A 12,702-nucleotide genomic window follows, 5' to 3' on the forward strand; every position below is an offset into this window, starting at 1 on the left:
CCCCGCCGCCTGACAGCTCAGCGGAGTCCCGCCGCCCAGTCAGGGAGGGGGTCTTAACCCGCGCCACTCAACGCGCGCCGAGCCGAGGGGGAGGGGATGGAAACCCGCGAGCACGAGCTCCGCTACGTCAGCCGTTGGCGCGCATCCTCCTCTTCTGGGAAAAGGGAGGGGCGGGTCGCGGAGCGCGCGTGCGCACTGAGGCCTGGGGGTTGGCCTCTATATAAGCAGGAGGGCGTCGGTACCGCGCCACAGGCACTAGCGGTCCAAGTATCAGTTAAGTAGCGTCTCGTGAGCGCAACCCGGGCGGCAACGATGGTGAAGACCGTGGGGAACCTGGTGAGCAGCGGTTGGTGGCGGGGCGGCCTCGCCAGCGTCTCGGGGGCGGGTAGGGCCAGCTCGGGGCGGGCGGGGTCTCGAGGAGGTTCAGTGCCCGGGAACTCGCGGGAACGCCCGCGAGCGCAGCCCCGCCTCGTGCCCGCGCCGTAAAGCTGAGTGGCCTCATCGCTGGGCGCGGCCGGGCACGGCGCGGTTCTTCCCCCTTCCTCCGGGGCAGCGGTGTCCTCGGGGCCTGGCCCGCGTTGCACGGCCGCCCCCACCCCACTGCGCCAGGCCTCGGGGAGCTGCTCTCCTGAGGAGCCTCTGGCTGAGCCGGCGGCCGGTCTGCGCTGGGGAGGGGATCCATTCTCCTTCTCCCCCCGGCGGGACCCCTTGTCGTTTGGGAACCCCCCCCCCCGGTACTGCGCGTGCCTGGGTAACTGGCCCCTCCCTCTGTAATTGTTTGGGGGTCTCGGGTCGAGTGGTTCTGCTGCAGGGCCACGGAGTTACGTTGGCCAGAGTGGAGATCAGCTGCAGGGTAAACTGTCAGCAGCTGCAGCGAGGATTGGCGCTGTGGGCACACGGCCCAAGTGGGCCCTGCATCAGTTAATTCAAAAAAAAAAAAAAAACTTCAGCAGAAACTGATGTCGGGCACGCCCTGTGCTATCAAAGTATCGCTTCTTACTTGTCACTGGCAGAGGTAGCGTTTTGATGATGTCAAGGCACTAATATTTTGTCTACCCTCTAAAAATGAGACTGATGAATACAGGTTCCGTGTCCTCTGTTGATTAGCTTGTGTGATAGTGCAGTAGTGTAACAATTATGGAAAGTAGGCAGATTCCCTTCTTGGGGGGAGGAGGGAACATTAGGTCAGGAATGGTTTGTGCTTATCTGTGCAAGTAGTTTGCCTCGTACTTTGGGAAGTGTGAGTAAAAGGGGGACCCGATGTTGACAATAACCAAGTCACTGTACTAGTGGTCTTGGCTTGTCACAAGATAGTGTTTCTAGAGAGCTGTCAATGACGCAAAGCTGCTGTGATTGTGTCCTCTTAATTTAAAACTTACGCTGTTAAACAGAATTATTCTAGTATTGAATTGGGTCCTAGTTTTTTCATGTGACCCAAAACTGGGTTTGCCAAGGTAGTCTTCAGCATAAAACTGAACCAGATTATACCCACTGGTCCCACCCTAGTGAATTTCATTGCCTTTATGAATGCAGTGAAGTAGAGAACATGATAATGTCTGAATAGCATGTCAAGGAATAGTTATTGGTGCCCAGGTAGGTTAATGCTAGGGCCTCTGAACCAGTATTTTAGTGTTCAGTCTTTTTATAGCTTCACCAGATCATCTAAAGTAATGCTGGTTCCTTCAAAATCTGAATTGGCTTCTTTGATCCCTTAACTTACAAGAATTGTTACAGTGCACATCTTGTACATGGCCACACATAGTCAGGAATAAATGAGTTTTATATTCTACAATTTAATTGTTATGATTAGTGTCACTGCATCTCTAAGGACTACAAATTCATTTAACATGGCTACCTTGAAATTCAGGCTGTAGCAACACAACCAAATCCAATTTGTACAGATGACTGTCTCCGAATTCCACAATACAGCAAATTACATAGCAGAATTTACTTGCGGATAATGTTCAGCCAACAATAAAATGATACATGTTCCGTTCCTCTATCAGTTTTATTTGTAGCATACAAATTGGGCTGCTTTTATCAGCCATCTGGCCAAATTTCTGAATTATAACATACTAAAGGAACACAGCAGTCTTTTAAAATACCTTAAAGTGGCTGTATCTAAAGCTAAGCAAACCTAGTGGGCTTTTAATTGCATTCATTTAACTGTGTGTGGGATTGTACCTTTTGAGTCTTGTGCTCAAATTTAAGCCAGCTGGTTTAGGTGAAATTCAGCTAACAGCTCAGTCTTGGTACAAAATATAAATCTGCTTCCCAGAGTCCCTTGGAGTGATGTTGGCTCAAAACTAGTCCACTTTCACAAATGTAGATGGTTTCCACTACAGGAGTCTAACAGCTCTAGCTATATCTGCCGCACATTTAAGCTGCTTAAATAGAAAGAGTGGTTCCATCTTTTGCTGAACTTATAGAAGACTTGGATGTTGGTGCAGGAACATGAAGAAAATTGTTTTCCTGGTGGAGTCTAAATGATTGTGCAGATTTTAATATATAGTAGGCTCCTTAAAATGTAGCTGGATCATGTATTGTTACATCACTTTGGAAGATGAGGCGGTGTTGCCCAGTGGATAGGGCACTGGACTGCAAATGGATTCTCCTGGTTTCCAGTTTTGACACTGACCTTCACACCTCTGCTTTTCCTCTTCGTCAAGGCAGCTTGAGCTACGTAATGTGGAAGGTAGCTTGCAGTGCCAGCCAACAGTGCTCATCAACTATAGACATGAGGTGTTTGACACTGAAGTTACATCCAGGTTTCACTTCAGAAACTCCTTTATTTTATTTATTTATTTATTTATTTTTGAAAGGAGGAAGCAGGACACAGATGGGGGAGAAGGGGATCGATTTTTAAAAGTAGTATTCATCGTCCTTTTTTCCTTCAGCTGAGGCGACTTAGACCTCACCTCTCTCCGTGTCCCAGTACTTGGTACCCAGAAACCCTGTCTTTATAAGAACATTTGTCACCTGTTTTCTCCATATCTTGTGACTTGACACTTTCCCAGTCTCCCCAGGTACTGTTAGCAGTTCCCTGACAGTCTCTCAGGTTAGATATACAACGCTGTATCCCCTTTGAGATGGGATCTTATGCCTTGTTTTGAAAAAGTAGATCTTAAATATTTAAGGAAGTCATATCTCCCTTTATATTAATGTCTTACTGTAGTCAATTAGATTGCTGGATGGTCTATCAAGTTTTTCTCCTATACTGGTAATTGTGCATTTTGGGGTGGCGGGACCCATGTACTTATAGCATAAATTTTCCTTTTAAAAATGCTTATGTTGTAGTTTCTTATAATCACTTGCTTCCAGTGTTAACATAGGATGAATGGGTACTGTAAAACTACAGTGTTCAGTTTCCAAATTTTATTTGAAGAGTGTTAAACTCAATAGCAATAAGAACTTGCAAGGGGCTTCTACTATTAAAGTGTTAATGATGGCTTTTTTATGTACTGATTTGGAAAGTCTCTCAGATGTTTATCATGCTATTTTGGGAATTAAATAAGAAGTCACTTGGCTTGCAATCTAGGTATATAGCCTAAAACAATCTGAACATCTACGTCCTTCCCTCCCAATGGTGTTCTTGCCTAAAGAAAAGGCAAACCGTACGTCGGAACTCTTGATATGTCATGCATAGAAGCACTGAACTTTGCAGGAAAGCTTCCTTTTTATTGCAAAGGATGATCCACTTAAGTATGAAGACTGTATAATTGATTCTATAGTACAGTGTGATTAGCTTATACCTTGTTCAGGGACATGTAACTGAAGTGAGAGGTGTAATTCCGATCTATCCATTTTGGATTGGGGGGAGATGCTATTGTGCTATGAAAACAAAAGGTAGGGCTTTGGTAGTTATGGGCATGAGTCGCCTGCTTTGCATCAAAACCTACTGCTTTGGTGATATTTAAGAGTAAAAGTTCTAAAATGTAGAATGAAAGAACTGGACAAACTTGACTGAATGCAGTTAAAATGGCATTTTCAGGAACAGTTGGCTGGAAACAACTGTTTGTATATAAGGAGAAGCTGGGTTTGTGGTTTCTATCTGATTAGAATAACAATTCTAATAAAAGATTTGTCAGATACCCTCATGTATCAAACATACCAGAACACTGGCAGTAGGAAGCACCTGCTTCACTAGTTAGAGCAAGTATTTGATTAGAACTCAACAAACTCTCTCTCCTTCTCTCTTGCCTAATCTGCATGCCTAGTTCCTTTTTAGTTTGCATTAAAAAGGAAAATCTAGTCTCATGTAGTAGGTTTGGCTTTGGGCCAGCCAGTACAACAAATCTGCTGCTACAACTTGGTGGGTAATTCCTACATGAGAGAACTTGTTCTATTGCTGAAAAAGTAATAAGGTTACTGTAATAGCTTTTGGGTTGTTGTAGGAGACATTTTTTTGACTCACACTAGTGTATTCAAAATCCACTGATTCTAAAGAAAGTCTTGGTATGCAACACTGGCTATTAGGATTGAGCCACCAGAATATCCAGTCTATAAACAGAGTATGAACTTCAGTCCCCCTCTTTATGACTAACTTGTTTTTTGATTTGAGCACACTTGCAAAAATAAAACTTGGTGTTGAATCTCTTCTCTCTACAGGAAGAATTTAGGGCTGAATTGAAATCTGCTGGTGATAAGCTTGTAGTTGTTGACTTCTCGGCCACATGGTGTGGACCATGCAAAATGATCAAACCCTTTTTTCATGTAAGTAACAATGCCAAACTCAATACTCTGCTAGTTTTTACAGCTGAGACTTGACTAGTGCAATGCTATCTTACTATAAAACTAGGTCACTATGGATGTCTGAACGGTCTTGTTACTTGACACACATGGGGGAAGACTTGCAAGAAAATCTCAGTTGTGACGTCCGTGTGACTGTAACCAAAACAATGATATTCCTAATGTTGTCCAAACAATTCTTCACCACTCTCTTTAAAGCATTCCCTTCCTCCCTCTCCAAAAAAGTGAAATGCTCTTCACAACTTATTGTGAGGATCGTAACAAACTGGCAAGGTCAAGAAAATTGAAATAAAATTCATTGTCTCTGGTGCCATAAAAGACAGCCTTGTCAAATGATTTTGAAGTCTAAAACTCAAATAACATTCTAACAAAATGACAGAACAGGCTGAAATAATATTAATACTTACGACCCAAACAAGAAAAGTAAAGAACTGTAACCCTGCATGCTAACTCCAAATAGCCATCAGTGAAAACTAGGAATTATGATTCATTAGTGTAATATGTGGCTTGGAAGTTGTACCAATTTCCTGGTACAGTAGAACCTCAGTTATGAACACTTCGGGAATGGAGGTTGTTCGTAACTCTGAACAAAAAGTTATGGTTCTTTCAAAAGCTTAAAACAGAACATTGACTTAATACAGCTTTGAAACTTTACTATGCAGAAGAAAAATGCTGCTGTCCCTTTTTCAGTAGTTTAACACAGTACTGTACTGTATTTGCTTTTTGTCGCTGCTGCTGCCTGATTGCATACTTCCAGCTCCAAATGAGGTGTGCGCTTGACTGGTCAGTTTGTAACTCTGGTGCTCATAACACTGAGATTTTACTGTATCTACTTACTTTATGAAGGGTAAACCTTTTTGATGAATGAAGGTACTTCATATGTGACTCTCCAAAGTTTCAGCGCTATTAAAACTTTGTTCTAATTCTCTTGAGGAATTGGGTCAAACTTTCACAAATTATCAATTTTCTTCAGTCAAAAGAGAAAAACATTACAATCTTTAAAGCTATTAAAAAGAAGGGAATACATGTTTGAGATCCATCTGAAGGAAGAGGGCACATGTATCACTCTGTAGACGTGTAAATCTTACTCTTCAACTGACTTGCAACTTGCTTAATGATTTTAAAACTTCATTATGGCTTAGGAGCGTGCAAATATAATCATCCTAGAGACACACCTGTCACATGACTTCATGGTTGAGGGAAATGCCCTAATAAGTTCCTCTCTAACTACTCTTAGTTTAAAGCTGGGTAGTGGAAGGTTTGCCTTTTGCTAAAGATCTTAGTAAAAAGCATTTGAAACTGAAATGTACTACTAAAAATCTTAAAATGACTTCTGTGGTACATGTAACTGAACTCTTGATGCTCCAGCTAGTGACATAATTGCTCTATGGGAAATGAAACTTCTACTTATCTACTTTTTAGTAAAAGATACTAACTGGTAACATTTGTTTTTCCCCAAATGGGGCTCTTATATAAGACTCCTAGAGCACTCTTAAACAAGGTTTATATGAAGTAAAAACTGCAATTTTAACACTTTTTGTTTTAAAACTTTAGAGTCTTTGTGAGAAGTTCCCAGACGTCGTGTTTCTTGAAGTTGATGTGGATGATGCTCAGGTAAGGTCCACAAATAGTGCACCCAAAAGTAATACTGTTTGTGGCAGAACTGGCAGTAAAGGTTAACTTTGCCATGTAATCTAATACTGGGAAACTTGTCTCCTACAAACTTGGTGTTTTTAGGAGACACCTAAAATGGTCGTTGCTCTCAAAATGGTCAGTCGCTGCAACAGTGGTTACCTAGAGCAAGAAACTAGGGATTAATTGTTATTTCTAAAGGGAATATTTTAATCCCCTGTTAGTAATTCAGCATTTCTCCATCATGTACTTTAATTCCTAGCAAACACTAATTGACAAGAGATGGGTCTGATTGCTAAAGTGATCTCGATCCTGTACTCCTTGCATATCCAAAACTCCTGTTGTCCTCAGTGCATGCGAATAACACTTGATGGAAACATTCAAACTAGACTAAAATATCAAGAATTCATTTTAAAGTCCAAATGTTAATAGGGGCATTTCTCTAATATCTGGAATCAAGCCATCTTAAAATGTAAACTTGAGTTCGTTTTCAGTTCTTCTAAGGAAACTGAGATCCTCTCAGGAGACTTCTTATGTTCCTAAAAGCTTATGCTTCAGGGTTTCAGCTGGCCATCTACAGCAGTCAGTTAGGGAGTCTCTTGCACTCTTACTCTCCTCCACCCATTGTATTATGGGTTTAATATCCTTCCTCAGAAGCATTGGGGTGACCATTGCTGCAGATGGGACACTGGATGGTGAGGGACAGGTCTCTGAGGTGGCACCACTGTGCAGTCTCAGATGCCTGGCTAGCTGGTTCTTCCTCACATGCTTAGGGTATAACTGATTGCCATGTGTGGAGTTGGGAAGGAATTTTCCCCCTGGTCAGATTGGCTGTGGCTGGCAGAGTAGGAGGGGAAGAGGGTTGTCTTCCTTTGCAGCATGTGCGTCAGTTGCCAGAATTATCCAGGTATATTGCACAATCACTTCCATGCCATTGAGGGGGGCCTTGGGCACAGGTGCCCCTTGATCCTTGCTTTTGTTGCTTGTGGTACTTATGTCTAGTCTCCTGTGGGTTGTAATACTTTGGTCAAATTTCAGTTGTTGGGTGTATTGTGCAGGGGATGGCCTACAAGATACAGGAGGTCAGACTAGGTGATCTGATAGTCCCTTCTGGCCTTAAACTCTGATAACTGCTCAAAGCTTCCACTTGGCCCTCATATAAGTGATACAACATTTGTTGCATTCTGAAGTACTTATGCTGTAGTAGGCTTGTCTGTGTATTGGCAGTATTTCTAGCTTGCCTGCAAATCTTGTTTAGAATCTGCGGTCATCTTTCACTCCCCTCCCATAGTTTGCTAATGTTCTAGAGGAAAAACTACCTACTTATGTATTTGTCTTCCTGTGCCCCTGCTGTGAAGGTACCTTGAATAGCATAGGCACTTCTCTCTGCAGGGGTTGTAGCCAATCTACATTTCACTCCCTCTTTCTTCTCTCCCCCCCCCCCCCAACTTTCAGTTAGGATAACTTAATCAATCTTTGGATATGTGATCTATTAAAACTGATGCTTCTCACCTGAAGCTATTGTGTGCTAGTGATAAACTATTCTTGAGTGGTAATAAACAACAAACACTACTCATTGCTTAAAAGTATCTGTCCTTTCGTAATGAATGATAAACACTTCTAATTGGAATATCTTCATAAGCCTTTCCAATATAGGTTCTTAATTGGAACAGATGGAAGTAACATCAGATTGCAAATCTGACTGACTAGTAGATGCTTGTTTAACAAACTCGTTAGGCAGACCGTCAGCTGTGAAATTACCTTACAAATAAGGCATGATATGGAAGAAAGTTAGCTTTCTGTAGTATTGTGCTACTTTCTGCAGAAGTAGTCTTGTTTCTGTCTAAACAAATCCAGCAAAGAGGATGAAACCACCGCTAGTTGTAGGAACAGGAAGACTATAGTATATCCACATAATAACTAGTGACTGGTCTTAAACTGACCAGAGTAGCAAATAATTACTTGGTTCCCTTTCATTTTCTGTAATCTGTTACAGATCTGATGTCTGGTTAGCTATGTTTAATTTGCCAAGCTAAAATTGCAGTGAAACTTTCTTTTTAGGATGTTGCTTCAGATTGTACAGTCCAGTGCATGCCAACATTCCAATTCTACAAGCAGGGCAACAAGGTAGGTTTTCAACCTTCTTAGTGAAACAGTATAGGTGTGGGGAGGGGGGATACTGGATGCTAAAACACTAAATATGAATTAAAATAACTACATGTATAGGGCCTAGAAAAAATATTTTAATGAGGTTTAACTCAGCTGCTGGAAGTTGTTATAGGGAAAAATAGAACACTGGGGCAAGTGACCACACACAATAGCCATTTCCTGAATAAGTCTCTGGAGAAATGGCACCTTGTGAAGATCTCACAATAGCTTGCATCTCAATTTACCTCCTGAGCAATATAGTTCACTTACACGTACTCACTTAGAGAGAGCACACATGGCTTTAGAGTAGCCTCGGAAACAAGGAAGTTCATGTTGGCACCCTAAAAAAAGGATAATGCCTAGCCTTCTGCAATGGGTCACTAATGTTAGAAACAAACTACTTCTAAGTGATTTAACTGCATGTAACAAGTTCTGGCAACACTCTAGGTTTGTATTCCAGGTAAATCCTAATGTGAAGTTTTGACCCAGACTTTGAGCCTCTCTCTTCAGAACCTAATATGTCTGAAACCTGCTTTATGCACCTATCCCAGCTGCAGGCCAGCTGGACTTAATTTTAATTAGTATTCCTATCTTTTTGTGACCCAATCATAACTAAACAACAATTCATAACTTTTTTCAAAAAACAAGCAAACTAATTTATTAGATGTGTTTAGTCTTCAGCTATATAGAAAGGCTAAGGAAACAAATTCACTTCTGCACAAATACTTCTGCACAATAACAAAATTGTAATTACTGTAAATTATGGCAGAGCTGATAGTCTAAACTCCAGGCACACTAATAAAGAACTTGAGCCAAGACTACTTATGCTTTCTCTCAACCTAGAGGTGAGCTTCTGGTTGGAATATCTGTTTTAGTAACCTCATTTGGTTGTCTGTTCTCCAAAAGCACTTAGTTACGAAATAATTGGATGGATGGCTGTGCTCTAATATAAAACAAGTCCTTCATACTGACTGTCATCTTCATTGTGGGCTAGTGTATAACCAGACTTGCAGGCTCAAATAATTTTGTTCATGTTAGGAAGGGCCTTCCGGGGGTGGGAGCTGTGGCTTTCAAAAACTAAATTTGCCCATCAGAAAATATGCCTCAAATGTTGGGTGGATTGAGTAGGTGGTTACTATGTCCAGTGTAGACAAGACTCTATCTTCTAGAATCTCTAGTAACTTTCTCTTTAAAACTAAATATATCCTTTTGTTGCCGAGTCTGTTCCTTGTCCATAAATCTAACTCTGAAAACATGTTCTCCAGCAAAGTATTACCTAAAGTTAATTCATCTGGATGTGAAGTGGTGTCATAACACCTTAATGCAGTAGGTGAAAAGACATTGTCTTGCATCCAGAGTTTAACTGAATAGTTTGTGACCTCTTGTAGATAACATGCAAGATTTTTGGTAAGAAAAGTTTAATTCTTTACAACTTTTGAGAGCCAAGATTGACATGGCATATGTGTAGCTGTTTCTTATGAAATCTGTAAAACTTTGTGTAAGACTGGAGTCAGTAGGAGGTGCTTGGAGAACAATAAAGCAGAGTCTGGCCCAAAGTGTGTACAATACTTCGGGGTGCAGAGCTGCAGAATACAAAATCTGGAAATCAAAACAATACTTCAAACCGCCAACATTGGTCACTTCTTATCCTCTGATTTGTGGGACTAAAATTGCCAATATCTTTCCAGGAATTATAAAACTATTTGGGCTAAAAATCACTGTTTTAAATGGCTATTCTTAAACAAATTATTGTTACAGGTGCATGAATTCTCTGGAGCAAACCGAGAGAAGCTGGAAGAGAGTATTACCAAGCTACGCTGATCGAACAGTGTGAACAGTTAATGTTGACTGTTTATATATAGCCTGTAACTTTTTCTACTTATGGAGTCTAATCAAGCTAGCTAAATATGTATCCAAAAATTTTGTCCCTTCAGACTGTAAATGAGTACAATAAAATGTAAATTCTTCACTTACAGAGACTGCTGTCCAGTGTGTGAAACTAGGCAGCTTGCATAAGATACAGCTGTATTACTTCTGGGGGTGGATGGCTAGGTGGTAATGTGGTGGTCTACTGGACCAAATGTTAGGTATGAAGTTAATCCCCTCAATCCCTCTGAAGTAATCTCCTAAAAGTAGATGGCCATTCTCACTAGTATTGACCTGTTTTGTACAGCATGAGATCGCTAATTTCCAGCAGTCTGTCCTGTTTAAACAAAGTTCTCAGTGCAAAAAGTTCACCATAACCCATCTTAATCCAAAAAGCATGTTTTGCAGTAATAGACACATTACGTGGTACTAATAATCTATTTTACTCTGCTCAGGTTTGGAGGTGCCAACGCACTATGTTGTCATGCTAATGTCTGACTAAGGTACCAAAACTATAGTTTTAATGGATTTAGAGGGTCACAATGTTAGAAAAACATTCCCAGGATTCCATATTCAAGATGTTTCGCTTGCCTGGCTCAGAAGTAATATAGTGAGAAATATTTGATGCAAAAACTTGAAATAATGAGGGTGGGGAAGAGTGGTCCAAGCAACCTTAGCAAGGTTGGTATGTGTTACGTGCTGTCAATTGGTTTCATTGTCTGGATGACTTCAGGTTAAAGCTTTTTTTCAATTTCTAAGTCTAAAAAAAGTACTTTGGTGCTGTTTGTCACAAGATCATGGGTCTGGTCTATTCCCCACCCTGTAACCAGTCCCCTGGGAGTGCCCAAGGACCCACACCATTTCCCCAGGGGCAGGCACCTGTTCTCTATGACTGAAATGAGATCTTGGGGCACTAGCAATACCTGTCCTTTCTTTAGTTCCCTGTGGCAAATCTAGACAAGCCAGACTCGTACAGTATAAGGCCCCTGCACCCTTTCAGGGCACAATGCACTCTGAGTACTTGCATCTGCCTTCCAGAGTTTTTTTGCTGTTAGGTGTCAATTGTTCAGTCATTGGGGGTTTGCCTTGTTTCTTTGATTCTCAGTTGATATGGGTTGGTTTCACCAAGTTCTTTAATGACCCATTGGTGACACCTCATGTCTCTTCTTCAACTCCAAGAGCAGTGTTAACCTTTCGCACCTCTTGGGTAGCCATGAAACTCACCAAGGGAAAGTGAGGCAGACACAAGCTTCATAAATTACAAGATTCCCACTCTGTCACACTGAACTCAGCTGACTCAAGCTGAATAGAGCTGGGAACTTCTTGTGGGACAGCTTGTGCATTAATTCATCACACAGCAACCTTACAATACTACTGATGAGTTAGTGGCTAGGAGGTTTTATTGCATGGATCATCAAACTTAATAGTTTAGTGCCACACTCCCTCGCACAAATCAGAATATAGGTAGAATTTACAGGTCAAGTTTATAAAAAATAAAATAAAATAAAAAACTTGCAAAACCTGTCACGGCTGACCTATTTGGACTCCCTTTGGCTTCCTGGAGCCCATGCAGAATCTAATCTGTCTTGGCAACAGAGTGCTGCCAAATTTTAAGATGCATTAACTGCTGTTGCACTTAATACATTCAGCATTCATTTATCGGCATGATAGCCAGTAGAGCTAATATAATATGAGCCCCGACTTGGATGATATGAGCATGCTGTGTGAACCTTTTAGTTGCCAGGTGAAAGGCATCAGTCTGTCTGCACCTTATTCATCATTTGTAGGGGTTCTGACCTCCCTGTTGTCTCCATAGAAGCAGCGAACTCTATGTGCATCTGCAGATAGAGCTCTGATGTTATTCAAGTTACTCACTACTACAAGCTCTCCATTTTAGGCTATTTTCAATATCTTTTGAGTTGAGCACTATTTTGTCTATCTGGGCTTCCCTTACTCTTCCACTACACGAGATAGCTCACAGGAGGTAAAGGCATGAGTGCCTAAGACTATGACCACTAAATTCCTGCAGAATTTCCTAGATGTGGATACATACTTGTCCTAGTGAGTGTGAAGAGCTGTCTGAGTTAAAATAAGGAGTTATCCTCAACTTGGCATGGTGGGTGTAGTCTGAGGGAAGGAGATGGTGTGTAAATTACAGCTGGAGGGAAAGAGATTCAAATTAAATTACAAAGTTGGCAGATGTCAGTCTTTCCCAAATTAATGTGGAATGCATAGATCAGTCAGGTTATTTGATGCACAAAAACAGAACAAGTCATAAATATTGCCACTCCATGTAGTCAGTTTCAT

The 12,702-nt window shown here is 41.4% G+C and overlaps 1 protein-coding gene across 1 annotated transcript; it reads left to right on the top strand.

Moving 5' to 3' along the window:
• Positions 1 to 203: 203 nt before the first annotated feature.
• Positions 204 to 10,500, top strand: LOC135880276 (thioredoxin-like). The gene is made up of 5 exons (XM_065406514.1): positions 204 to 336; positions 4,609 to 4,713; positions 6,304 to 6,363; positions 8,443 to 8,508; positions 10,288 to 10,500. The coding sequence occupies exons 1-5, from the start codon at positions 313 to 315 to the stop codon at positions 10,348 to 10,350; spliced, it is 318 nt and encodes a 105-aa protein (XP_065262586.1). The 5' UTR covers positions 204 to 312; the 3' UTR covers positions 10,351 to 10,500.
• Positions 10,501 to 12,702: the final 2,202 nt, after the last annotated feature.

Source organism: Emys orbicularis, chromosome 6 (genome assembly GCF_028017835.1).
Source record: "Emys orbicularis isolate rEmyOrb1 chromosome 6, rEmyOrb1.hap1, whole genome shotgun sequence".
NCBI lineage: Eukaryota > Metazoa > Chordata > Testudines > Emydidae > Emys > Emys orbicularis.

Bases quoted from the DNA above. Each gene is read 5' to 3' on its own strand.
- LOC135880276 (XM_065406514.1), top strand. From the start codon at position 313: ATGGTGAAGACCGTGGGGAACCTG. The intron at 337-4,608 runs GTGAGCAGCGGT...TTCTCTCTACAG, and splicing joins TGAAGACCGTGGGGAACCTG to GAAGAATTTAGGGCTGAATT. The intron at 4,714-6,303 runs GTAAGTAACAAT...TTAAAACTTTAG, and splicing joins TGATCAAACCCTTTTTTCAT to AGTCTTTGTGAGAAGTTCCC.